This window comes from Geotrypetes seraphini, chromosome 8, assembly GCF_902459505.1.
Source record: "Geotrypetes seraphini chromosome 8, aGeoSer1.1, whole genome shotgun sequence".
Lineage (NCBI taxonomy): Eukaryota > Metazoa > Chordata > Amphibia > Gymnophiona > Dermophiidae > Geotrypetes > Geotrypetes seraphini.
In genome coordinates this window covers 81,245,964-81,270,208 of record NC_047091.1, presented here as the reverse complement: position 1 = coordinate 81,270,208, position 24,245 = coordinate 81,245,964, and the positions used below count along the sequence as shown (strand labels likewise).

Here is a 24,245-nt window from a genome sequence, read left to right as displayed (position 1 = left end):
ACTAGAACCTAACATAAGAAACCGCAGAGAACTTTGTTCCTATTCCTATGACTGGCACCAGCTCAGTTGGAAAACAGACAACTATGCTTAGGGGTGGTAAGTAGTGGATGCCATCTCCATTTATGACACCTATCCTTTCTTTTCTGCTTGCTGCTAGTCTATAGGCCTAGGCAGGTGGGACAGATGTAGGACCAAGTATAGTTACACAGTTTACATTTTCCTAAAGATGTTCCTGAGAGATCTTTATCCTCTGCTAAACTTACCTCATTACAAAATAGATTTAGGATCTTCAGGTTAGGAGCTTTCCGTACCAATTCAGTCAATTCATCCAGTCGATATAACTTGTTGCTGCTTAGGTTAAGAGACAGCAGCTGCAAAGAGAGAGCATTAAAGACAAAGGGAGGCATAAAGGGTTTCCAGTATTACAGCTTCTGTTCAGTGAGCGGAAGATTAGAGATGCTCTCCATAAGGAGAGGAATAGGTATAGTGTAGTAAAATAAGAGGAGAGCAGAGGACATTGGACAAGATGAGAAGAGGTGGTGCGCCTGCTGGCTGTAGTTAAAAAGGAGAAGGAACCTCATTTCTTACCTCAGGAATGTGCTCCTCTATGATTCGGAGGACTGTCAGCAAGCAATTCTTCCGATTCAGCACCAAATCAATATTATTACAGAGAAGCTCTGCATGTGCAAAATTAGGAACAAAACAAGAATAAAAGTTTCTATATCCAACATCCTCTACTACATTCTCCTATTCAATCATCCATTATCTACCCATTATTCCCAGTTTACTCTCTCATCCAACCTAATTATTTTACTGATCTGTTTTTCCACTACCAAGTGTCATCCATCCATGCATCTCTGTGATCTAGGCTTGTGACCTCATATTTCAGTGAAACTATTAATTCTCCTGCAGTTTGATCCTGTTTATTGTTGAAGCATACTAGTAGTGATATAAGAACATAAGAATAACTTCACTGGATCAGACCAATGGTCCATTTAGACCAGCATCCTGTCTTCACATTGGCCAGTCCCTGGCACAAGTCTCTGGCAAAAACCCAATTAGAAGCAACATTCCATGCTATTAATCCAGGGCAAGCAGTGGCTTCCCCCATGTCAGACTTCCCAGACATACAATGGCTTGATCTAAACAGACTCTACAAAATATACAATCATGCGGCTTGCGACCTCAACCACTGTCCCCCATGCCTGTTAAAAGCCTCCAGCACTAAATTCAGCACTCACCTCATGCAGTGGATTAGTTACATGTTCACAGAGTGCCAATTTCCGCAAGATCTCACCGAAATCATAACCCCTGTTCTGAAAGACCAAAGGGAGCTACAGAACAGTCATCCAATTACAGATCTATAGACTCAATATCGTTATAACGCCAAACTAATGGAAGGCCTTGTAGCAAAACTTCTCACCAAATACTTTGAAAACTACAACATACTCCATCCCTTACAATCAGGCCTCAGAGGCAACTACTGTACAGAAACACTACTAGACTCTCTTCTAGACACAACCAAACAACACCTGAGCAAAAGCAAAAAAAATGCTGCTCAAACAGTTTGATCTCACCGTGGCATTTGACCTGGTAGATCACAACATCCTACTACAAACACTGGAGGCAATAGGAATCACAGGCAGAGTCTGTACATCGCTTAGAATTTTGAATAAGCGATTAATCAAATACATAATAAACTTGGAGTCTACAATTGGTTTAAAGGATTCCTCCGTTCAAGGAGATACAGAGTTAAAGCAAACAAAGAACAATCCGAATCCTGGATCAACCCCTGCGGAGTCCCTCAAACCTCTCCTCTATCTCCAACACTCTTCAACCTTTACATAGCCACACTCGGCACTTGCTTAGACAAACTAGGCATAACTTCATACAGCTAGGCAGATGATATCACCATCTTCCTGCCTTTCGACCAATCTACCCCCAACACAGCGAACAAACTGCACATAACACTAGAAACAGTGTCACAATGGATGAGAGACCACAAATTAAAGCTGAACCAAGACAAAACCAAATTCCTACTTCTAGAAAAAAAACAAAACCCCAATCATAACAAACCTAGAAATAAACTTCATCATATATCCCCCTTACAACCCAATCTAAAACTGCTGGGAATAATGATAGACAACACCATGCAACTTCAAATTAGCAAAACTGTCCAGAAGGCATTCACAATCATGTGCAACTTAAGGCAAATCTGAAAATACTTCAACAATGAACAATTCAGACTCATGGGACTGAGTTCTCGCAGGAAGCAGTGCAGGACCAGGCAGGCAACCCGGTGCGCCGCTATGCCGCCAGAGAACAGAAGAGGAGGCAGCCGCGTCTGCCGTTCTCGGCGGAAGCAGGGACCAGGCAGCCAGCAATCCTTGTGTGCCGTTCTCAGCGAGTGAGGCACCAGAAGTTTAAAAAAAAGGTACACAGGGGGTGGGGTAGTGGGGAGGGGAGGAAGAGGGCCTTCAAGAAAGGGAGGGTGGCAACATTAAAATAAGTTAACAGGGGGGGCACTTTGCATATTTGCTCTATTAGACGCACCCTTATTTCCACCCACTTTTGGGGGGGAAAAAGTGCATCTAATGGAGCGAAAAATACGGTAGCTACAATAACCGCTCTTACCATATCCTCTGGCAACACATTCCAGAGCTTTACTATTCTTTGAGTGAAAAAAATATTCCTCTTATTGGTTTTACCTGTAACCTCATCGAGTCTTTGTAATTTTTGATGGAGTCAAAAAATCAATCCACTTGTACCCATTCTACACTCAGAATTTTGTAGACATCAATCATAACTCCCCTAAGCCATCTCTTTTTCAAGCTGAAGATACTTAAAAAACTGTGTTAAAAACCGATGGGCTGCTGTTGTAGCTCTTATTGTAGCGATTTTTAAAAAACGAGTCATTCTCCAAACAACGCTCTTGCAAATGAGATTGGTGAAGAGTTTTAGCGAAGATTCGCTAAAACTGCATGTGACCATCGCTGGTGTTACTGATGGGCACATGCACAGAATAAAAACAAAAAATATAAACAAAACCAAATCAAGTCTCCGAAGAGAAGTAACCCCCAGCAGACCCCCTCCCCGGCAGCAGGAAAGATGCCCAATCCCTCCCACCACCAAGCAATGACCCCCTGAACCCCCAATTGGCACTGGGAGAGAGGCCCACTCTCTCCTGCTGCCAAGCGATGCACCCCCCCATTTGGCAGCGGGCGATGCCCACTCCCTCCCACCGCAAAGCAACACCCCCTCCCCATAGGAGGGGCCTTAAACAACCTGGGCCGATCAGAGCCTCAGGATGCACCAGGGAGGGGAAGACCCACCATTTTAAAAAGACGGGCCAGCTGACCGTAGGGAGTAGGCATCCCTCTGGCCAGCCATCGTAAGTAAGGGGGAGGGGGCAGGGTTTGTTGGAGGCACCGGTGTGGGGGGGTGTTGTGTGGCGGCAGGAGGGAGTGGATATCTATCCAGCCGCTGAGAGGGGGGGTGTTGCTTGATGTCGGCAGCGGGAGGGAGTGGGTATCTCTCTGGCTGCGGGTGGGGACTTCTTAGTGTTGGATGATTGTGCGATATGGCAGGAGAAAGTGGGCATCTCTCCTGCCAAACTTCTATTTTTTAATTTTTTAAAAATTATTATTATTTTAATTTGCTTGGGGGTGGGGGGGTTTAGCAATGTTGGATGATTGTGCAATGTGGCAAGAAAGAGTGGACATCTCTCCTGCCGATCTTCAATTTTTTTTAAAAAAATTATTATTATTTTGATTTGCGTGTGTGTGTGAGGAGGGTGGGGTTTGAGCTGTCTAATTTTACTTTCCTGTCAGTGTCTGAGCTAATCAGCGCTCAAGCACTGATCAGAAAGTAAGGCAACTGCAGCTCAGACCTGTCGGTAAATTCTGGCTGAAAATGTGGTACAACAAGGTAAGAGAAACACTCGCCAATTATAGAGAATCGCTTGGAGTGATCATTTTAATATTAATGACCCCTTTGTACTACATTTACATGACAGTATCGGAGACTGCTAGAAAACTCGGAAAAGACCTCAGTAAGCCGTTTTGATAATCTGCTGCTAAAATACATGCATGCTAAACCAGCTGGAACCAATTTAGAGAGCGAATCTGCATCTGCAATTTATACACCCTGTCCACTGGAAGAAAAACTCTCCCCAAGCTGGTGTAGACAGGCATGCTGAGAAACTCCAAACGCTGAGACGGAAGCAACCAACTCTTGGCCAGGTTGACAAACCCAGCCCAGGGATTGAAGAAACTCCACAACTCAAGCCGTAACCCGGGAACTTTCCTGCAATGACTTGACTCGAATCAACCAATCGTCCAGATAGGGGTGTACCAGAATGCCCTCCTTGCGTAAGGCAGCTGCCAGCACAACTATAATCTAGGTGAAGGAGCGCAGTGCCGTAGCTAGACCAAAGGGAAATGCACAAAACTGAGAACGCTCCCCCAAAATCGCAAAGCAAAGGAATCGTTGATGAGAGGCCTGAATGGGAACATGCAGATAGGCCTCCGTCAGGTTGAGAGGAGTTGAATTCCCCAGGCTGGACAGCCAGAATTACAGATATCAGGGTTTACATACGAAAAGATGTAACCCAGAGAGCTCTGTTGACACCTTTGAGATCCAAAACGGGCCAAAAAGACCCCTCTTTCCTGGGCACCATAAAGTAAAAGGAGTATCTGCAGATGCAAATCTCCTGAGGAAGCATTAGGACTATCATTTTGAGGTCCAGCAACTTGAGCAGTGTCTACCAAAAAGCCCTCTTCTTCCAAGTTGCTTGATAAGGAGAGGAGAGGAAATGATCTGGGCAAGGATGTGAAAAACTCCAGAGGATTGAGCTTGGCTCATCCCCAGCAAAACTCCCACAACCGGAAGGAAAAGAGGTTGCACCCCAGCCAGGGTGGTACCGACAAAATCCACTCAAATGTCTTCAGGCAGAACCACCATGCGAAAACCTGGTGAAGTCGGTCCTCCGGTGTTTATTTGTTGTTTGTTTGTTTTTTAAGGTACTGAGGCACATTAGAGTCACTCAAGGCCTGAACCAGCTTATCCAACTCCTCCCTGAAGAGAAAGGAGCCCCAAAACGGAACACTCACTTAGCTTAGCCGTAGACGCCACATCTGCATACTACCTCCGAAGCCACAGGGTATGGTGGGCCATCACACCTAGAGTCATGGACTAGACTGAGGCACCCAACAGATCATATACGTGGCATCATAAAGAAAGGAAGCTCCCAGCTCATTCTTAAGAGCTGCCTGATCCACGTAGGACCAGTCAGTCGCTGCCTGGTCAAGAACTCTCACAGAGAACAAACCTGGGTCACCAAACTGCTACAATCCGCCGCCTGGACAGCCACATCAAAACTGCGTTTAAGCAGAACATCCATCTTATGATCCCGAGAAACCCTCAGGGCCGAGCCGCCTTTCACCATCATGGAATGTCTTTGCGCAAAAACCGAGACATCCCAGGTAAACTTATAATTATCTCTATCCCCATCTGGAATGGGGTAGAGTCTAGCCACGGACCACAGCAATCAAAAAAGTGCATTTGGAACGTTCCACAGAGGATGCACTACATCCCAAATATCCTGATGCATAGGGAAAGAGCAGGATGCTGACTGGATCCCTCCAAGAAGGTCCACCACACGAGAGGGTCCTTAGCTGCCTCTTCAAAATGTAAAACTGAAGCCATCCGAAGCATGAGCTCCTGCAACTCTTCCTGAGGAAAAAAAAGCACACAACATATGCGTCTTTGCCGGCACCTCAGAAAAAAAATCTCTATCCAAAACATCAGACCCTCCAACAGATCTGGAAAATCCTCTCCAAGATCCAAGTCCCATCCGAAGGAAACAGATCAGCCAGAAAAGAAACTTCATCCCAAGACACCCATGGCTGAGGGGGCAGGATATAAGCAACATTAGCAGGAAACTAAACAGGGTGGGCGTGGAAGGGAAAGACCCTCCAGACGACCCCCGGAACTGAAGCAGGACCCCCAGCTGCCCATAAATAAGCCGTACACATGGCTAACATAAAATCAGGGCTCAACAACCTCGGTGGCAATCTAGAAATGATAGCATGAGCAGATGACACATTTAAGACCAGATCCTGTCTCTCTAAAACAGGAACAAGCTTGCCTCAGACAGTGGGCAAAATGAACACGCATCCCGCCAAAACTGAGGGAAGCGCTGTCACTAAACTGGCACCTGAAATCGAACGCAGCACCAAAGCCAAACTCAATCCCGCTGCAACAGAAACACCGCTAGCATCCCCAGTCGCAGTGACAAGGGAAACCCCAGCCTCCCCAGCAGTCTGCAAGCCCGAATATGCCAGACTGCAAGCAGCCGAGGAAACCCTAGCGTTTGAAAGATACTAGCGTTGGCACTAGGAAGTAACGGGAGTGCTCTGTTGTTCCAGAGGAACCTCCTCGATGGCACGGAGATGGAGCAGAGCCTGGGCTTCCTGGAGAAGAAGGGTGGTCTGCGATGGATTTGAAAGATACTTTCTTGCAGGTAGATCTGAAGGAATCTGGGTGAAATGAAGAGAGTATCCTTCCTTGATGATTGAGAGGACCCAGATGTCTGATGTGATTAGCTCCCATCGTTGATAAAAATGATGGAGACGACCTCCAATGGGTAAAGGAAAGGACAGAGGCAGAACGATTGAGGTTATGCTCTGTGTTAGGTGGCCAAAAAGAGTGAGAAGGCTTGGGTGCAGCAGAAGGCTGAGATTTTTGTTGCCTTTGCTGGTGCTGCTGTTGTTTCTTAGGGGGTGCCCTTGAATAAGGAGCTGTCCGCTGAGGAAAGCGCCTCTGGGGCTGATGGGGATGGGCAAAAAATACTGCCCAAGGGCCAAGGGATGAGAGAGGGCGAAATGTTGGATGTGACTGTAGAGGGAGGTGATAGAGATGCACCCTGGATCCCTCTATCTCTCTTTTCCCACTCCGTTTGCAAGGGAGATGGTGGACAGTGAGAGAGAGGAAGACATGTTGCACATGGGAGTGGAGAAGGAAGAAATGCTGTGCAGGAGTGAGGAGGGGAAAAAGAGGGAGATGGATCCAGGAGCAATGGAGAGTGAGGATGCTGTACAGTGGGAGGGAGGGAAGAGCGAGGGAAAAATGCTGGACCATGATAGAAGGAACCAATGGACACCAACTGCTTGAAGAATTTGCAGAAGACAGGAAAGCAGAAAAAAACGAAACTGGAACTAAATTGATGGAAAAATAAATCTCCAGACAATGGTAGAAAAAAGAAATTTATTGACTGAAATGCATTAGTTTTGGGCAATATATATAGCAGATTTCTTTGTATTGTGTTCAACAGAAAAGGAAATACATTCTGTTTTTATTTCTCCAGTGTTGAAATATTTGTTGTAGCTGGTGGGGATCCTCAACTGCCAGCTGAGGACCTCCCCCAAAGGTGGCCGAAATTCCCTTCTACCAAGTGTAGCTGTCACTGGCAGCATCCTTGAGCCACTGAGGTGCCTGCATCTATGGTGTAGGGACATTGCTGCTGTCTACCAAGCTTGGTAAAAGGGATTTTTGGACACCTTCAGAGGAAGTCTTAAGCTGACATAGCTTGCGGGTTCTCATCAGCGGGAGTATTTATATTTTATACTTACATTAGTGGCTCTGGCAGAGACCCATTTACTTTTTTTATTTTATAATTCTTTATTCATTTTTGTATGTTACAACAAGTGTATCAATTAAACTCATATAAAACTTAAAGATACACACTTGACCCATTTACAAAGTATGTATTCTTCCTATTTAATATTTCAAAATTAATAAAGTGTCTTTGCTTATTTGTAAATGGGTCTCTACCAGAGCATCTAATTCAGTAGCATAATTAAATGAAATAACTACTTCTGAAGTAGAAGGGGACGGGTGGGGATAGAAGAGATTACTTGCGAGGATGGATGGGATGGATTCCAGCAGGGATGGGTTTAATTTCTGTCCCCACGCAACTCTCTACTGCAAAGTATAAGACCTCAACTATCCATAATGCCACTGCTGATTCTGGTGTTCTAGTCTTGATTACAGAAACCTGGTTAAAAAAAGAGATGAAACTATATTGACTGTTTCCCCTCATGATTTCTCTGCTTTCTTGATATCCTGATGCACACAATGAAGAGATGTAGCTCATTTTGCTTTTCATTTTCTAGCCCCTAGATGAACTCCCAATCAACACATTCTCCTACCCAGAAATCCTATAAGGCTGACTCTCAGTTCTCTTCTAGAATACCTCTTTCAAACCATTGGCCAAACCAAAGATCAGATTCCTAAACCTCACTGTGCTAGGTGACTTGTATTTTTATATTTAAGATCCCACTCGCTCACTGGATAAGCATTTTTTTTCTTTTAGCACTGAACTTAGCTTAACTCAGTATGTATCCTTTCCAATGCAAACGGGTGGCAACACTTTTAATGTAGTTATGACAATCTTGTCTAATAATCTTCTAATATGATCCCACTTGCCCACAGTATAAGCATTTTCTTTCTTTTATCACTGAACCTGGCTTAACTCAACATTTCTAATAATCTTCTGATATTAAATAACTGTAGTTATCTTTATTGTCCATGTACTGATCATATAATTGCCTTGTTTCAGCTGCATACTTCAATTACCTCTTAAGGCCCTCTTTCTCCTCATCCAGTTATCAGAAATTGTCAACATTTTTTTTTTTTTAATAATTCTTTATTCATTTTTAAAACTTTCATCAAGTGTACAACAATCATAATAAACACAATTAATCAGAGCACTTGCATATCTTATCATTATAATCTAAACATACAAATGTATCCCTCTCCCCACCCTCCCTCAAAGCCCTTCATTCATAATAAGAAACCTATATTTGTATCCCTCCCCCCTCCCAATACTATATGGTGTATGACTAATAGAAAAATGGCATTTAATCATGACAAAAAGACGTTAATGGCTCCCAAATTTTAATAAAATTATTATAATTTCCATTTTGTATCGCTATTGATCTTTCCATTCTATATATTTGGCATAATGAATTCCACCAAAAATTAAAGTTCAACCTAGTATGATCTTTCCAATTATTAGTAATATGTTGGATGGCAACTCCAGTCATGATCATTAAAAATTTATTATTACAGATGATATCTGACTCTTTTTTCTCATATACATTCCAAATATCACAGTATCATAAGATAACGCTACATGGTTTTCCAATAAACAATTTATTTGATCCCAGATTGAGTTCCAAAAGGCTAAGATATGGGGACAGTAGAATAAAAGATGATCCAAAGTCCCTACCTCCAATTTACAATGCCAGCACCTATTGGACAAGGAACTATTTAACTTTTGTAATCTAACTGGGGTCCAAAAAGCTCTATGTAACAAAAAAAAAAACCAAGTTTGTCTCATAGACGCTTGATCCTTGTGCAGCCTTTCCCTTTGATTCACATCCTATAGAAGAATAGTCTAAATTTCAGGATTCAATCTGTAATTCCTACAGCTTCCTGAAGTACAAACTGTACACCTCGGCATCTATAGCAACCCTGGTACTACTCCAGTCTTTGCCTCTTAAAGTGCCAGCTCAAGACTGCAGAGGGATCCTGTAGAAATTATTCTCTTGTTTAATATAAAACTGTTACAAGTACTACCACCAGCAGATGATATGCTACAGGACAACCTACTAAACTTCTTTAAAAATTAATTGGCTTTAGAAACTCAATAAAGATTTTAAAAAAAATTAATTCTACTAAACATCCCAAAAAATTGTTTTCTGTCCTATCAGAGTTGACCTCTCTATCCCATAACAGTTCCTCCACTAAACTCCCTTAGCAGCAGACTTGGCCACCTTTTTACAACAATCCTTGCCCCTACTTCAAGGGTCTTTATTGGTCTTCCTTTGATCTAGCAAGTACTATTAACCTCACTTCTTTAGTGAATTTTATGTGGGTAAGTACTTGCTCATTAGATCCTGTACCATCTGCCTGATTCAGTGTCACCCAGCATAAATGAATACCTTTAACATGATCCATTATAATTTCAAATTAACCTGTAGCACTTTCCCCATTTTGTGCAAGCACGTTAGTACACATCCTTTCCAGAAAGCTTCCACCACTGACCCTTCAAAGTGTCTAATTATCGCCCCATTACCAATCTTTGTAACCTATCCAAACTGGCTGAGAAACCAGCTTTCTAGCAGCATCTAGAATATGTTGTTAATGCTCATATCTTACATCCACAACATGCTAGCTTCTATCCCAGACATAGTACAGAGACAGTTATAACAGCTTTTCTAAGCGAGCTCCATTCTGCGTTTGACAACAGTAATGTAGTCTTGGTGGTGTCATTGGACCTAACTGTGGTATTCAACCTAGTAGACAACACTCTCTTGCTGATCCATTTAATCTATTAATATTCTAATTCACTCCTTAATAATATCCAGAATAGACTACTGTAACTCTCTCCTTCTTAACATTACTCAAAAAGAAAAAAGAAGGCTGCAATTGATACAAAATACTGCTGTGAAACTGATCTACAATGCAAAAAAATATGATCATGTTACCCCCCTGTTGATTAAATCCCATTGGCTTCCGGTAAGCCATCGTATTACTTTTAAATTACTGCTTTTAGTTTTTAAAGCCTTAAGTTTTAATGAACCACAATTTATCAACAGGTGGCTAATCCCCTATAGCACGACACGGTCTCTCCGCTCGACCTCTTATAATCTTCTCTCCGTTCCCTCAATAAAAGTTATAGGAATCAGGCGGCACAATATGTTTTCAGTTATGGCCCCCCATTCATGGAATCTCTTACCCCAATACATTAGAGAATTAAAAGATTTAACCTTATTCAAAAAAACTCTAAAAACATTTTTCTTTAAAGACGCCTACGACTCTTAGTATATACATTATCGATTTTTATTTAAGCAGCTAAATTTACCCCCTTCATTTGTTCTTCCCTTTTATGTTTTTCCTTCTCTCCTATCCAAACATTGTAACTTTTTCCCCACTTACCCTCACAATTCTTGTAAGTTTTAAGCCATAACAAAAATTATTTTATATGTATGTATTTTGTATGTTAAGTTTTAACCCATAACAAAAGTTATTTTAGATGTCAACACCAATGTTTTATTTGTATATTTTACTATGTTGTACATCGCCTAGAAATTTAAATATGCGTTTCATTAAGAACAAATAAACTTGAACTTGAAACTTGAACTTAAAATACATTGGTTTATCTCCAGTCCAGTGTTTCAATGGTTTTCATCTTTTTTTCTTTTTTTTTTAACAGGGCAGAACTTTGAGAAAGTCCGGAATCAGTTTCTTCTGAAGAAGGTAAGCCAAAGCGATAATCACCTTGATCCATCGTGCAATCGAAGCCTTAGAGGCACTTTACCCCAAATGATTGCCCACCAGTAGAATAAAAAGACAATCTGACCATTGGAATCGAGTCCTTTTTATGTAAGTGCAAAGGACTCTTTAGACATCCAACTTGTGCAACTGCCTCTGCTCTAAAGTACCTTCCCGACTACCCAAAACCAGAATGGCAACTGTCTGATTCACATGAAAGGGGGAAATAACCTTAGGAAAGATGGAAGGAACAGGTTGCAGCATCGCACGCTCCTTTGAAAATTCCAAGAAGGATACACAACAAGAAAAGGCTTGCAACTCCGACGTGTCTTGTTGAGGTAATGACTACAAGAAAAACTGTCTTCAAAGTTTTTCTTGTAGTCATTACCTCAACAACCTCAGTGGCTCAAGGATGCTGCCAGTGACAGTGTGCAGGAGCTAAGGGGCTCAAATGGAGGATGAAACAACACCGAAAGCACCAGATTGAGATCCCAAGCCAGAACCCAAGGGGGAACCAGAGGCTGAATCAACTTCGCTGCCCTCAAGAAATGGATCACATCAGGAAGAGAAGAAAACCATTGACCACACAAAGGACCTCTAAAGGAGGACAAGGCCACCACCTGAACCCTCAAGAGGACCAGGCAAGGCCTTGCTCCAGGCCATCCTGCAAAGACTTGCTCCAGGCCATCCTGCAAAGACTCTACAATATGCATCAAGAGACGCAAGCAGGGAAACTACTGTGGGAACAGAACACCAGTCCTCGAAGAGGTGCCAAATGTGCCTATAAGCCAGAGACATAGAGAACCGCCAAGATCCTAAAAGGGTAGAGACCACTTTATCAGAATATCCTTTCTTGCTTAGGCGTTCCCTTTCAAGAGGGGCAGAGGAAGAGGATGTGCCATGAGAAGACAAACCAGATCCTTGTACTATGGGCGGCTAGGCCAATCTAGAGACACCAGGATCATGCGGCTTGCATTGACAGGCAATGCGAAGAACTTTGCCCACCAGCAGCCATGGAGGAAAGACATACAGCAGGCCATTCATTGGCCTTATCCTACACTAGAGAATCTAGCCCCTCGGCCTGACAATCTCTGCGCTGATTGAAGAACCTCTGCGCCTTGGAACTGAAATGTGAAGCCAAGAGATCCATCATTGGCTGGATCCCATGACTGAACTATTAGATCGAAGGTTACCATCTCGAGACACCTCTCGCTAGGATCCAGCACAAGACGACTGAGGAAATCCACCTGCACATTGTCCACTTCCATTATAAGAGAAGCTGAGATGTCCAGAAGGTGAGCCTCTGCCCACTCCATGAGAAGTGCTGCCTCCTGCACTACCAGATGACTCCTGGTCCCCCCCCCCCCAGATGATTGACATAAGCCACCGCCATGGCATTGTTAGAGAGAACCCGCACTGCTTTGCCCTCCAGCAACTACTGGAAGGCTGCCAATACCAACCAAATGACTCTGGTCTCCAAAATGTTGATCGATCAGGAGGCCTCCTCCGCCGATCAGCTGCCCTAAGTTGAACGACCGAGATACTGGGCTCCCCAGCTGAGGAGACTGGCGTCTTTGAAAAGCACTGTCTACTTGGGCTGATTCTCACTCCCTGGACCAGACTGTGGGACTGAAGCCACCAGCACAGACTGTGATGAACAAAACCATGAAGAGGGACCAGAGTGTGCAGCTCATGAATCTGCAGGGACCACCACTGAAGAAGGAAATACTGAAGGGGGCACATGTGAGCCCGAGTCCACCAGACCGCTTCTAAGAAGGCTGCCATCGACCCCAAGACCTGAAGAAAGTCCTGCGCCTGGGGGGGGGGGGGGGGGGAGAGGAAGAACCCATCAGGAAGCAAATCTGCAACTGCAACTTCTGTACGCGGGCCTCAAGAAGAACAACCTCCCCCGACTGGTGTTGAACAGAACTTAAACATACTCCAATCGTTGAGACTGAGTCAACCAACTCTTAGAAAGGTTGACCACACAGCCTAATGACTGCAAAAACTCCATGACAGGGCCATGACTCGGGAGCTCTCCAGAAAGGACTTCGCATGAATCAACCAGTCATCCAGATAAGGATGAACCAAAATGCCCTCCTTGCACAAGGCTGCCACCACCACCACAACCTTGGTGAAGGTATGCGGAGCTGTGGCCAGACCAAATGGAAGCACACAGAACTGATGCTGCTTTCCCCAAATCACAAAGTGAAGGAATCACTGATGTGAGTTCCGAATCAGTATATGAAGGTAGGCTTCTGTCAGGTCGAGAGAAGTCAGAAACTCCCAAGGCTGAACTGCTAAGATCACCGACTTTAGGGTCTCCATACGAAAGGAAGGAACCCAGAGCGCCTGGTTCACACCCTTTAGATCCAAAATAGGCTGAAAGGACCCCTCTTTCTTGGCCACCACAAAATAAATGGAGTACCTTACAATGCGAATCTCTTGAGGGGGCACTGGAACCACTGCTTTGAGCTCCACCAATCCCTGGAGCGTCTGATGAAACACCTGCTTTTTCCAAGTGCTTTTTCCAAAGGGAAGAGAGAAAAAGATCTGGCAAGGGCTGTTCGAACTCAAGAGCATACCCATCTCAAATCACCTCCAGAACCCACTGATCTGTCGTGATCTTGGACCACCCCCAGTAAAACTGCCATAATCAGGCTCCCAAATTCAACTATAACAATTGTCTAATTAGAGGGTTATGCTCAGAGACATGGAGGAAAAAGGGGAACTTGTTCCCCAAAAAACCTCACCACCCAATCATTGCTTTACCCTCAAAATTAACTGAAATACTATTGTGCAAAGCATCAAAATATCTAAACTGAAACTTATCTGTTGAGCAATGTTCTTTGTCCTCTGGCAACTGAGGCAACTCAGAATCACCTAAACTTTGCTCTAGCTTGTCCAAATCCTCGCCAAAGAAGAAAGAACCCTTAAAGAGAAATTTGCTAAGCTTGGATTTGGAGGTGGAGTCGCCAACCAACCACGTAGCCACAAAGTATGCCTAGTAGCCACCCCTAAGGCTATAAACTTAGCCAAGGAACGCAACAAATCATACATGGTATCAGAAAGATACGAAGAGCCAAGTTCAATTTTAGCAACCTTCCGATCCACCACAGCTCAGTCATTAGACTCCCTATCCAATACATGCTTAGCCCACTGGAAACATGCTCTGGTAACAGACCACCAAGGCTGCCAGAGTAAAACTCTGCTTATGAAGAGACTCCATCCTTCTGTCCTGGGGGGTCCCTCAGAGCCGAACCTCCCTCCACAGGAACAGTATGCCTCTCAGTGATGGCCAAAACCACTGCATCCACAAACAGTTGCCGAAAGGAGTCTATATCAGTCTTAGGAATAGGGTACAGGCAGGACATGGACCGCACCAACCAAAAAGGAATGTTACTTACCGTAACAGTTGTTATCCAGGGACAGCAGGCAGCTATTCTCACTAGTGGGTGACGTCATCCAATGGAGCCCCGATGCGGACGTCTCACAAGCATACTTGTTTATAGAAACTTTTAGAAGTTTCCAGTTGCCCGCACCGCGCATGCGCGAGTGCCTTCCCGCCCGATGCACCGGGCGTGTCTCCTCAGTTCAGATAGCCAGCAGAGAAGCCAACCTAGGGGAGGTGGGTGGGACGTGAGAATAGCTGCCTGCTGTCCCTGGATAACAACTGTTACGGTAAGTAACATTGCTTTATCCCAGGACAAGCAGGCAGGTATTCTCACTAGTGGGTGACCTCCAAGCTAACCACAATGGGATGATGGGAGAGGTTGGCAACTTAGGAGAATAAATTTTGCAATACTGTTTGGCCAAACTGTCCATCCCGTCTGAAGAAAGTATCCAGACAATAATGAGAAGTGAAGGTATGAACCGAGAACCAAGTGGCAGCTTTACAAATTTCCTCAATCAGTGTCGATTTGAGGAAAGCAACAGAGGCTGCCATTGCTTTGACCTTATGGGCTGTGACTTTACTGTGAAGGGGTAATCCAGCCTGGGCATAGCAGAAAGAGATACAAGCCGCCATCCAGTTGGAGATGATACGCTTAGAGATAGGACGACCCAACTTGTTCGGATCGAATGAGATGAAAAGTTGAGGAGCAGTTCTATGAGGCTTGGTGCGTTTCAGGTAGAAAGCCAAAGCACGTTTACAATCCAGAGTGTGAAGAGCTGATTCTCCAGGATGAGAATGAGGCTTTGGAAAAAACACTGGGAGAACAATGGATTGATTGAGATGAAATTCCGAGACCACTTTAGGAAGGAATTTTGGATGAGTTCGGAGCACCACCTTGTCATGATGGAACACTGTAAAAGGAGGGTCCGCCACCAATGCTTGAAGCTCACTAACTCGACGAGCAGAAGTGAGGCCAATGAGAAACACCACTTTCCAAGTGAGATACTTCAGATGAGCCTTGTTAAGAGGCTCAAAGGGAGGCTTCATAAGCTGAGAAAGAACAACATTGAGGTCCCAAACCACTGGAGGAGGTTTGAGGGGAGGATTGACATGGAAAAGTCCTTTCATGAATCTGGAAACCACAGGATGAGCAGAGAGAGGTTTCCCTTGAAGAGGCTGATGAAAAGCAGCAATAGCACTCAGATGGACTCGGATCGAAGCAGATTTGAGGCCAGAACGAGACAGGTGCAAAAGATAGTCCAAAACAGAGGACAAGGGGGCATGTTGAGGCACTTTGTGATGAGAAAAGCACCAGGTAGAAAATCTAGTCCATTTCTGGGAATAGCATTGTCTAGTAGCAGGCTTTCTTGAAGCTTCCAAAACATCCCGCACAGGTTGAGAAAACTGGAGGGAAGTTACGTTGAGAGGAACCAAGCTGTCAGGTGGAGAGACTGCAGGTTGGGATGAAGCAGAGATCCCTGATGCTGAGTAAGCAACGATGGAAACACTGGTAGAAGGAAGGGCTCCCTGCTGCTGAGTTGAAGTAGAAGGGAGTACCAAGGTTGCCTGGGCCACCGACAAGCAATCAGAATCATGGTGGCACGGTCGGACTGTAGCTTGACTAGAGTCTTTTGAATGAGAGGAAATGGAGGAAACACATACAGAAAGAGATTCCTCCAGTCCAGAAGAAAAGCATCTTGCTCGAGGCGATGACGAGTGTAGATCCTGGAGCAGAATTGAGGCAGTTTGAAGTTGTGGGGAGCTGCAAAGAGGTCTATCTGAGGCGTCCCCCACAGAAAGAAGATGTGATGAAGGGTCGTGGAATGGAGAGTCCATTCGTGAGGCTATAGAAGACGACTCAAGTATTCCGCCAAGGCATTGTCCGCCCCCTGAATGTAGACAGCTTTGAGGAAGGTGTTGTGGCAAATCGCCCAATCCCAAACTTTCAGAGCTTCCTGACAGAGGGAGGCCGAGCCCGTGCCCCCTTGTTTGTTGACATAATACATGGCGACTTGGTTGTCCGTGCGAATGAGTATCACCATGTCGTGAAGAAGATGCTGAAAAGCATTGAGAGCATTGAAAATCGCCCTGAGTTCCAGAAGATTGATGTGACACAGACGGTCCACACTGGTCCAATAGCCTTGAGTGCGCAGACCATCCAGACCCCCCAAGCATATGTCGAGGAGTCGGTCGTGAGAACCTTCTGATGGGGAGGCGTGTGAAACAGCAAACCTCTGGAGAGATTGGAAGAGAGCATCCACCAGTGCAGAGACTGTCGCAGAGCAGGCGTGACCCGGATGTGTCAAGTCAGAGGGTCGGACACCTGCGACCATTGAGCTGCTAGGGTCCACTGAGGGATTCTGAGGTGAAGTCTGGCAAAAGGAGTCACGTGAACCGTTGAGGCCATGTGGCCCAGAAGAACCATCATGAGTCTCGCCGAGATGTACGGGCACCATATGACAAAGATGAAGAAGAGTTTCCAGACGTTGCGGAGGAAGGAACGCTCTGAGTTGGATAGTATCCAGAACAGCTCCAATGAAGGGAAGAGTCTGGGAAGGTTGCAGATGGGATTTTGGAAAGTTGATCTCGAACCCCAGACTCTGCAGGAACCAGATAGTTCTTTGGGTCACCAGGACGACTCCCTGAGACGTGGAATCCTTGATGAGCCAATCGTCCAGGTAGGGAAACACCTGAGGACCATGGTTCCTGAGTGCTGCGGCCACTACAACCAGGCGAACCAGGTGAAGACTCTGGGGGACTCTGGGAGACGAAGCCAGGCCAAAAGGAAGCACTCGGTTCTGAAGATGAAGATGTCCCACCTGAAATCTGAGGAACTTTCGGGAGGCCGGATGGATGGGAATATGGGTGTAGGCCTCCTTGAGATCCAGAGAGCATAACCAGTCGTTCTGCTCGAGGAGGGGATAGAGAGAAGCCAGGGTTAACATGCGAAACTTCTCTTTGACCAGAAACTTGTTAAGCACCCTGAGGTCCAACATAGGACGCAGATCGCCCATCTTCTTCGGAACAAGGAAGTACCGGGAGTAAAAACCCTTGTTCTGTTGGTTCAAAGGGACCAGCTCGACGGCCCGGAGCCGGAGCAAAGCCTGAGCTTCCTAAAGAAGAAGGGCGGTCTGGGTTAAGTTGGAAGGATACTCTCTTGGAGGATGTTCCAGAGGAACGTGATGAAATTGAAGAGAATATCTCTCCCATACGATGGAGAGGACCCAGAGGTCGGTGGTAATAGTCGCCCATCAATGGTAAAAATGATGGAGACGACCCCCGATGGGAAAAAGAGGGAAGGGCAGAACGGTGGAAGTTATGCCCTCTACGAGACAGTCAAAAAGGCTGAGGAGCCTTGGGCACAGTAGGAGGCTGAGGCTTTTGCTGAGGCTTCTGCTGGTGTTGCCTCTTCGCAGGCTGGCGAACGGAGGGCGCCTGCTTGGGAGGGTGGCGCCGCTGATAGGTCATAGGTGGGTGAGAAGGACGAGAAATAGCAGGCTTGGGTTTCTGGCGGAGAATGGACTGAAAAGACTGCTCATGCTTCGACAGCTTCTCCGTCACTGCCTCGATGGACTCGTCAAAGAGGTCGGCTCCCACACAAGGAATGTTAGCCAGCCTGTCCTGCAGATTCGAGTCCATATCAATAGTCCGGAGCCATGCCAGGCGTCGCATGGCCACCGAACAAGCAGCTGATTGTGCAACCAGGTCAAAAGCGTCGTAAGACGATTGCATCATCTGCAGGCGAAGCTGGGACAGCGACGCCAACACCTCCAAATACTCGAAGCAAGCCTGAGATTCCAAGTAGGGTAGGAACCTCTGGAGAACAGATAGAAAGAACTCAAAGTAGGTGGCAAAATGAAAACTATAATTCAGGACTCGAGAGGCCATCATCGAGGTCTGATAAATGCGCCTGCCAAATCTGTCCATGGTCCTGCCCTCCCGGCCAGGAGGAACGGAGGCATAGATCTGGGAGGGATGAGACCGTTTCAAGGAGGACTCCACCAAGAAGGACTGATTAGAGAGCTGTGCACCTTCGAAGCCCTTATGGTGCACGGTGCGGTACCTGGCATCCAACTTCCCGGGGACAGCGGGGATGGAGTAAGGAGTCTCGAAACACCGCATGAAGGTCTGATCCAGGAGCTTATGTAGAGGCAGACGAAGAGACTCAGCAGGAGGGTGAGGAAGATGCATCGTTTCCAAATACTCCTTGGAAAACTTTGATCCCGAGTCCAGGGTAATATCAAGGTCCACCGCCATCTGGCGCAGGAACGACGAGAAAGACAACTGATCAGCCAGAGCTGGGCCTCGAGAAGGACTCGATGAGGTCGAGGCGTCCTGATCCGCAGAGGCCGAGGAACGGCAGGGAGAGAAAGAGCCCATGACGTCCTCGAGCTCCGGCATAGGAGGCGGCGAGTAAGCCGGTGGAGAATACTCTCTGAAGGCGTGCCTCAATGAATGCCCCGATGAATGTCTCGATCGATGACCAGAGCTGTGACGTGAAGCATGTCTGGAACGTCGAGGCAAACGAGGCCCAGACGAGGCGTCCTGCGAGTAGATGGGACTCGAGGCAGTAGAACGAAGCAGGGGATGCTGAGACGAAGCCTCGCGAGGCGCCGGCCAAGGCTCGAGACTCGGCATCGAAGATGAAGGATCCACTGCAGTTAGAAGAGAGGAATCTATGCCCCGCCTTGAGCGACTCGAAGGCGGCATGGGCAAAGACTCTACTCCCTGTGATGCATGCCCCGAATCCAGACCAGACACTCGCCGAGACTCTGCTCCCAGCAGTGAGAGTGTACGCCGAGGGGGCACTGGAGGCGGCTCGACCCCGCGGGAGGCCTCCGCTTGCCCAGGCTGGATTTGAGAGAGGAGGGTCAGCCCAATCTTAGTAAAGAGCTCGACAAAGTGCTTCTCCATCAGGGCATGGAACGAAGCCGGCAAAGAGGGATCTGCATCTGCAATGGGACCTCCTGCACGGACATCGCTTACTCGGCCGCCAAGGGGCTTGGGCTTAGAAGCCTTGGGCACCTTAAGCACCACCGGAGGAATGGGAGGCTGCGCTACCTGACCTGAGGAGACATCGGAAGGCACCGCAGCAGACACCGGAGTCGAAGCTGGCACGAACGAGGCAGGCTTGAGAAGACTCGAAGTCGTCGAGGTGGAAGTCGAAGGCGTGGCACCCGGCTCCGATGACGCCTCCATGCCGAACAGCGACTCCCACAAGATGCAGCGACGCTTAAAAGCACGTGCTGTAAGTGTGGAGCAAGGCCGGCACGATTTCAGAAGGTGTTGAGGCCCGAGACACTGAAGACAGCGTCGATGAGGGTCCGTCAACGAAATCGCGCGCTGGCACTTGGCACACTTTTTAAAACCGGTGACAGGCCGGGACATAGGCCGAAAAAGCTCAGCCGCAAGATTGAAGCCGCGGGGCCACGGCCACGTGGCTTGCCCGGTCGAACGAACGGAAGAAATTTTTTTTTTTTTTTTTAAAAACAAGAAAACGTAACGAAAAGACCACAAAAATGAGTACAAGAACCCAAAACCACGGGTCTAGAAGGCACAAGTGAAGTTACTTCGCGCAGAGAGTCGAAGACGGACTTCTCAGCTCCGCGGAAAAGTAAGAACTGAGGAGACACGCCCGGTGCATCGGGCAGGAAGGCACTCGCGCATGCGCGGTGCGGGCGACTGGAAACTTCTAAAAGTTTCTACAAGTATGCTTGTGAGACGTCCGCATCGGGGCTCCGTTGGATGACGTCTCCCACTAGTGAGAATACCTGCCTGCTTGTCCTGGGATAAAGGGGTATCCAGGGACTTCCACTGAGTGTATGATATCGCAGAGATCCCGATGCATGGAAGGAACTGGAAGCCATCTGAATCCCTGAAGAAGAGGATCCATCACATAAGGAGCCTCTTTGGAATCATCAAAAAGCAACCCAGAGGGCACCTGAAGAATAAGAACCTGCAGCTCTTCCATGTGAAAAATGTGCGCCACTGAAGTATCCTCCCTGCGGGCGGCTCATACACCCAGCCACCCGCATCATTGCCCCACCCAAGGGTCCTGCAGATCCCCAAAGAAACCCAGGTCATCGTCTGGTGACAAACTGTCATCCAGGAAAGCCATGTCCTGCAACACAAAACACTGGCGCTTAGGCGGAGGGAGGGTGCAGGAAGGGCTGTTGTAGAAGACCCCCGGACGAAGTTGAGACCACTGGGGGGTTCAAGGGACACTAGCTGCATGCAGGCAGTACGCCTTGCATAGAGCCAGCATAAAATCTGTGGAACCCGCCTCTCTCCAGTGGGACAGAAGCTGCTCGCATTGGCTTCGGCACTGTCTCTGATGTCACTTCTGGGAGGAAGTGACGTCAGAGAGAGCTCCGAAGCTGATGGGGGCAGCAAGTTCATCGCTGCTCACGCTGACACTATAAAGGTAAGGGGAAAGGACGCAGGCATTCGGTGGGGGAGGGGGCGGGGAAGAGGCACCACCGCCCTGGAACTGCCTCACTGTCTCTCCAAGCTGTTGCTTTACTCCTGGCATGGCGTACAGCTGAGGCACCTCTAAATAAAAATTGGGGTGATGAGGGAAATGGAGGAAAGAACTCAGCCACCCGAGTGTGACACCTCAAAAGTTTAACAGGACCCCTGTGGGCCCCATGCTCAGTCTGGACAATAAAAAGTTCCTAATGAAAGGCCTAGAAAAATAGAACAGGACAGTAGCACAGGCTTACCACTCCACCTGATGGAGACTGAGAACCCACTTGTACTGTTAAAATTCAGTGTGTTCTAAGTCTCCACCTGCTTGCAGAGGAGCATAAACCCATCTGTCTGTGCCGGTCTGGAGGAAAGCTAAATAACTTTAATTAAACAAGCAATCAGTAACTGTAGTAAATTACTTTTACAAGCTAATAGATCACCGTACTAAGTTACAGTGAGAAGTAGACTAACTTATTAAACTAAACTAAACTTTAAGTTTATATACCGCATCATCTCCACGGAAGTAGAGCTCGGCACGGTTTACTTATTAAACAAGTAACTGTAATATATTAGGTTTATAACTTACTTTTCTTAAATAACTAGCAAATATACTTGAATACAAGATGATCTGAATATAAGTCGAGGTACTCTTTTTCCTTTTTAGGTTGACTCGAATTTAAGTCAGGGGAGTTAATATTCATATGCCCTGCCAGGATCTGCACCCAGCCCCCTTCACTCTCTGCCCTGCCAGGCTCTCCACCCTGTCCCCCCTCTTTCCCTGGCTCTGTACCCTGTCCCCCCTCTCTCCCGATGTCTTGCAGGCCTCCATCGAGCCTGCCGCGATAGGCTGGGACAGGAGAGGATCCCTCCCATTTCCTGTCCAACTCTGACAATTTTTTTACCTCCCTCCCACCGTGTACCTTTTTAAATCCCTGGTGGTCAGGCAGTGTACTGGGCAGGAGCAAGCTTTCTGTGCTCCTGACCCCAAATGAGCCCCTCCCTGAATGGCTGCCTCAAATTCTCGTGGCCCAGAGGTATTCCGGGCAGGAGTGAGCTTTCCATGCTCCTACCCAGCACTGAGCCACTCCCTGAATGGCTGCCGCCAGTTCTCACGAGTCCCATGAAAACTGGTGGCAGCCATTCAGCGAGTGGCTCAGCACCAGACAGGAACGTAAAAAGCTCACTCCTGCCCGATAGACCGCTAGACCACAAGAACTCACAGCAGCCATTCAGAGGGGCTTGTTTGGGGCAGGAGTGCAGAAAGCTCGCTCCTGTCTGGTACACCGCTGGACCACCAGGGATTCAAAAAGGTACATGAGGAAGCAGGAGGGAGGTAAAAAAATTGTCAGAGTTGGCCAGGTCATATGGCAGGCTTGGCGGAGGCCTGCAATAAGTCCGAGAGGGGGGAGGGTGGGCGCTGACCCGTATATAAGATGAGAACCACATTTTTTGGGCCCAACAATCTCATCTTATATTCGAGTATATACAGTAACTAGTAAATGTAACAGATTACTTTTATAAAGTAACTTTTCCCAACACTGGCATTAACACAACGGGCACTGAAGTGACCACATGGACAGTAAGTCAAGCTGGAGATGATCAGCTGTGTGAAAGTGCTCCAAATGAAGAGAGTCATGAATCTCAATCCCAGAATGCTGTATAGGACAGGAACAATTTCCCTCCCCGAGAGGTACTGTCTGTGGCTCTTAAGCTCCAACACCTGCAAGCTGAAACTCAGAAGGGATCAGTGATTCAAGGATTTCAAAAAAGAATTTAGCAAAGAAAATAATAAATGAAAAGCAGGGAGACCTGTTTTATTGGGCTTTTTTAGGCTCTGTTATGGACCATTTTGTCAGGGGCTGTTTTTTCTTGTAGCTATTTTGTCAGGGCTCTTTTGTTGTGAGCTATTCTGATAGATCACCTTATCAACATATCTACTACCTTATCCATCTGGCCATCCATTAATCACTCATCAATCATCCAACCAACACCAAGCATTTACTCTATGAAACTAGTCACAAGGGAAAGAATCTTACCTGGGTCATTGCGAAGATTTTTCAGATCTAGTGCTTGCAGTTCACTGTCATAACGCTTACTCATGCAAACCTAACAAACATGAAAAAAAAAAACAATGATATAGACTGCAAGCATTTTCCTACACATACTTCTACATAGAGCCCTATGGAATCCATCCCAATTTGATGGCCACTGATTTAACTCCTGAGTTTTGTTTTCTGCTCCCTGGGTCAGCTGGTACTGCTGTGATAACAGCACTCATAGTCCCCTGAAGGTAGATGAGGTAAAGGGGAGAGAGAGTTGTGCTTATTATATAGTATCATCACTTAGTGATCAGATTCAAGGTCTATGATTGCAGAATTTTGAAAGGAGCCATAGTGCAAATGTTCCTGGTCTAGGACCATCATTGCAATGTCAAGACTAATTATGCTCCCATATTTTTAACATCATTTTTAACATAAATTATTAACGAAGGGGAAGGGGGGATTGTATAATTGAAGAAAAAGGTAAAAGGAAATAAGAAGAAGGTTAAATGAATTAAGAAGAATAGTATTGAAAGGGAGGGTGGGTGAGGGGGTTTATATATATATATACAATTGTTATTATCTTGATGGATTTATCAAGTGTTGTTTTTGAGCCTATGTATTACTTTTTATTGTACACTTGTTGAAGGATTAAAAAGGAATAAAGAATTTATTATTTTTTTTTAAAGATTTTATTTATTCATTTTTGAATACTTACAAGTGAATTAAACATATTATAATCAATTATCATATGACACTTACATTTACAATCAAATCTTCTTATAATATAAAATAAATCCCCCCCTTTAGTCAAATTTCCTATTTCTATATGATATACATTCCCCATCCCACCCCTATATATCTACTACCAATGTGCTAAGATATCTGATCATTAGAATAATTAGTCAATGGTTCCCAAATTTTTTTGAAATTATGAAGATTCCCTTGTTGTAACGCTAATACCTTTTCCATTTTATATATATGACAAACTGAGTTCCACCAAA

General features: G+C 46.0%; 1 protein-coding gene across 1 annotated transcript in view; it reads right to left on the bottom strand.

The window, feature by feature from the left end:
• NXF1 (nuclear RNA export factor 1) overlaps positions 1 to 24,245 on the bottom strand; it is a 198,781-nt gene that overhangs the window by 116,478 nt on the left and 58,058 nt on the right. The window contains exons 6-8 of the mRNA XM_033954850.1: positions 23,239 to 23,308; positions 589 to 677; positions 264 to 371 (exon numbers count right to left, since the gene is read on the bottom strand). Coding sequence (XP_033810741.1) covers positions 264 to 371; positions 589 to 677; positions 23,239 to 23,308 — 267 coding nt within the window. The remainder of the gene's footprint in view (positions 1 to 263; positions 372 to 588; positions 678 to 23,238; positions 23,309 to 24,245) is intronic.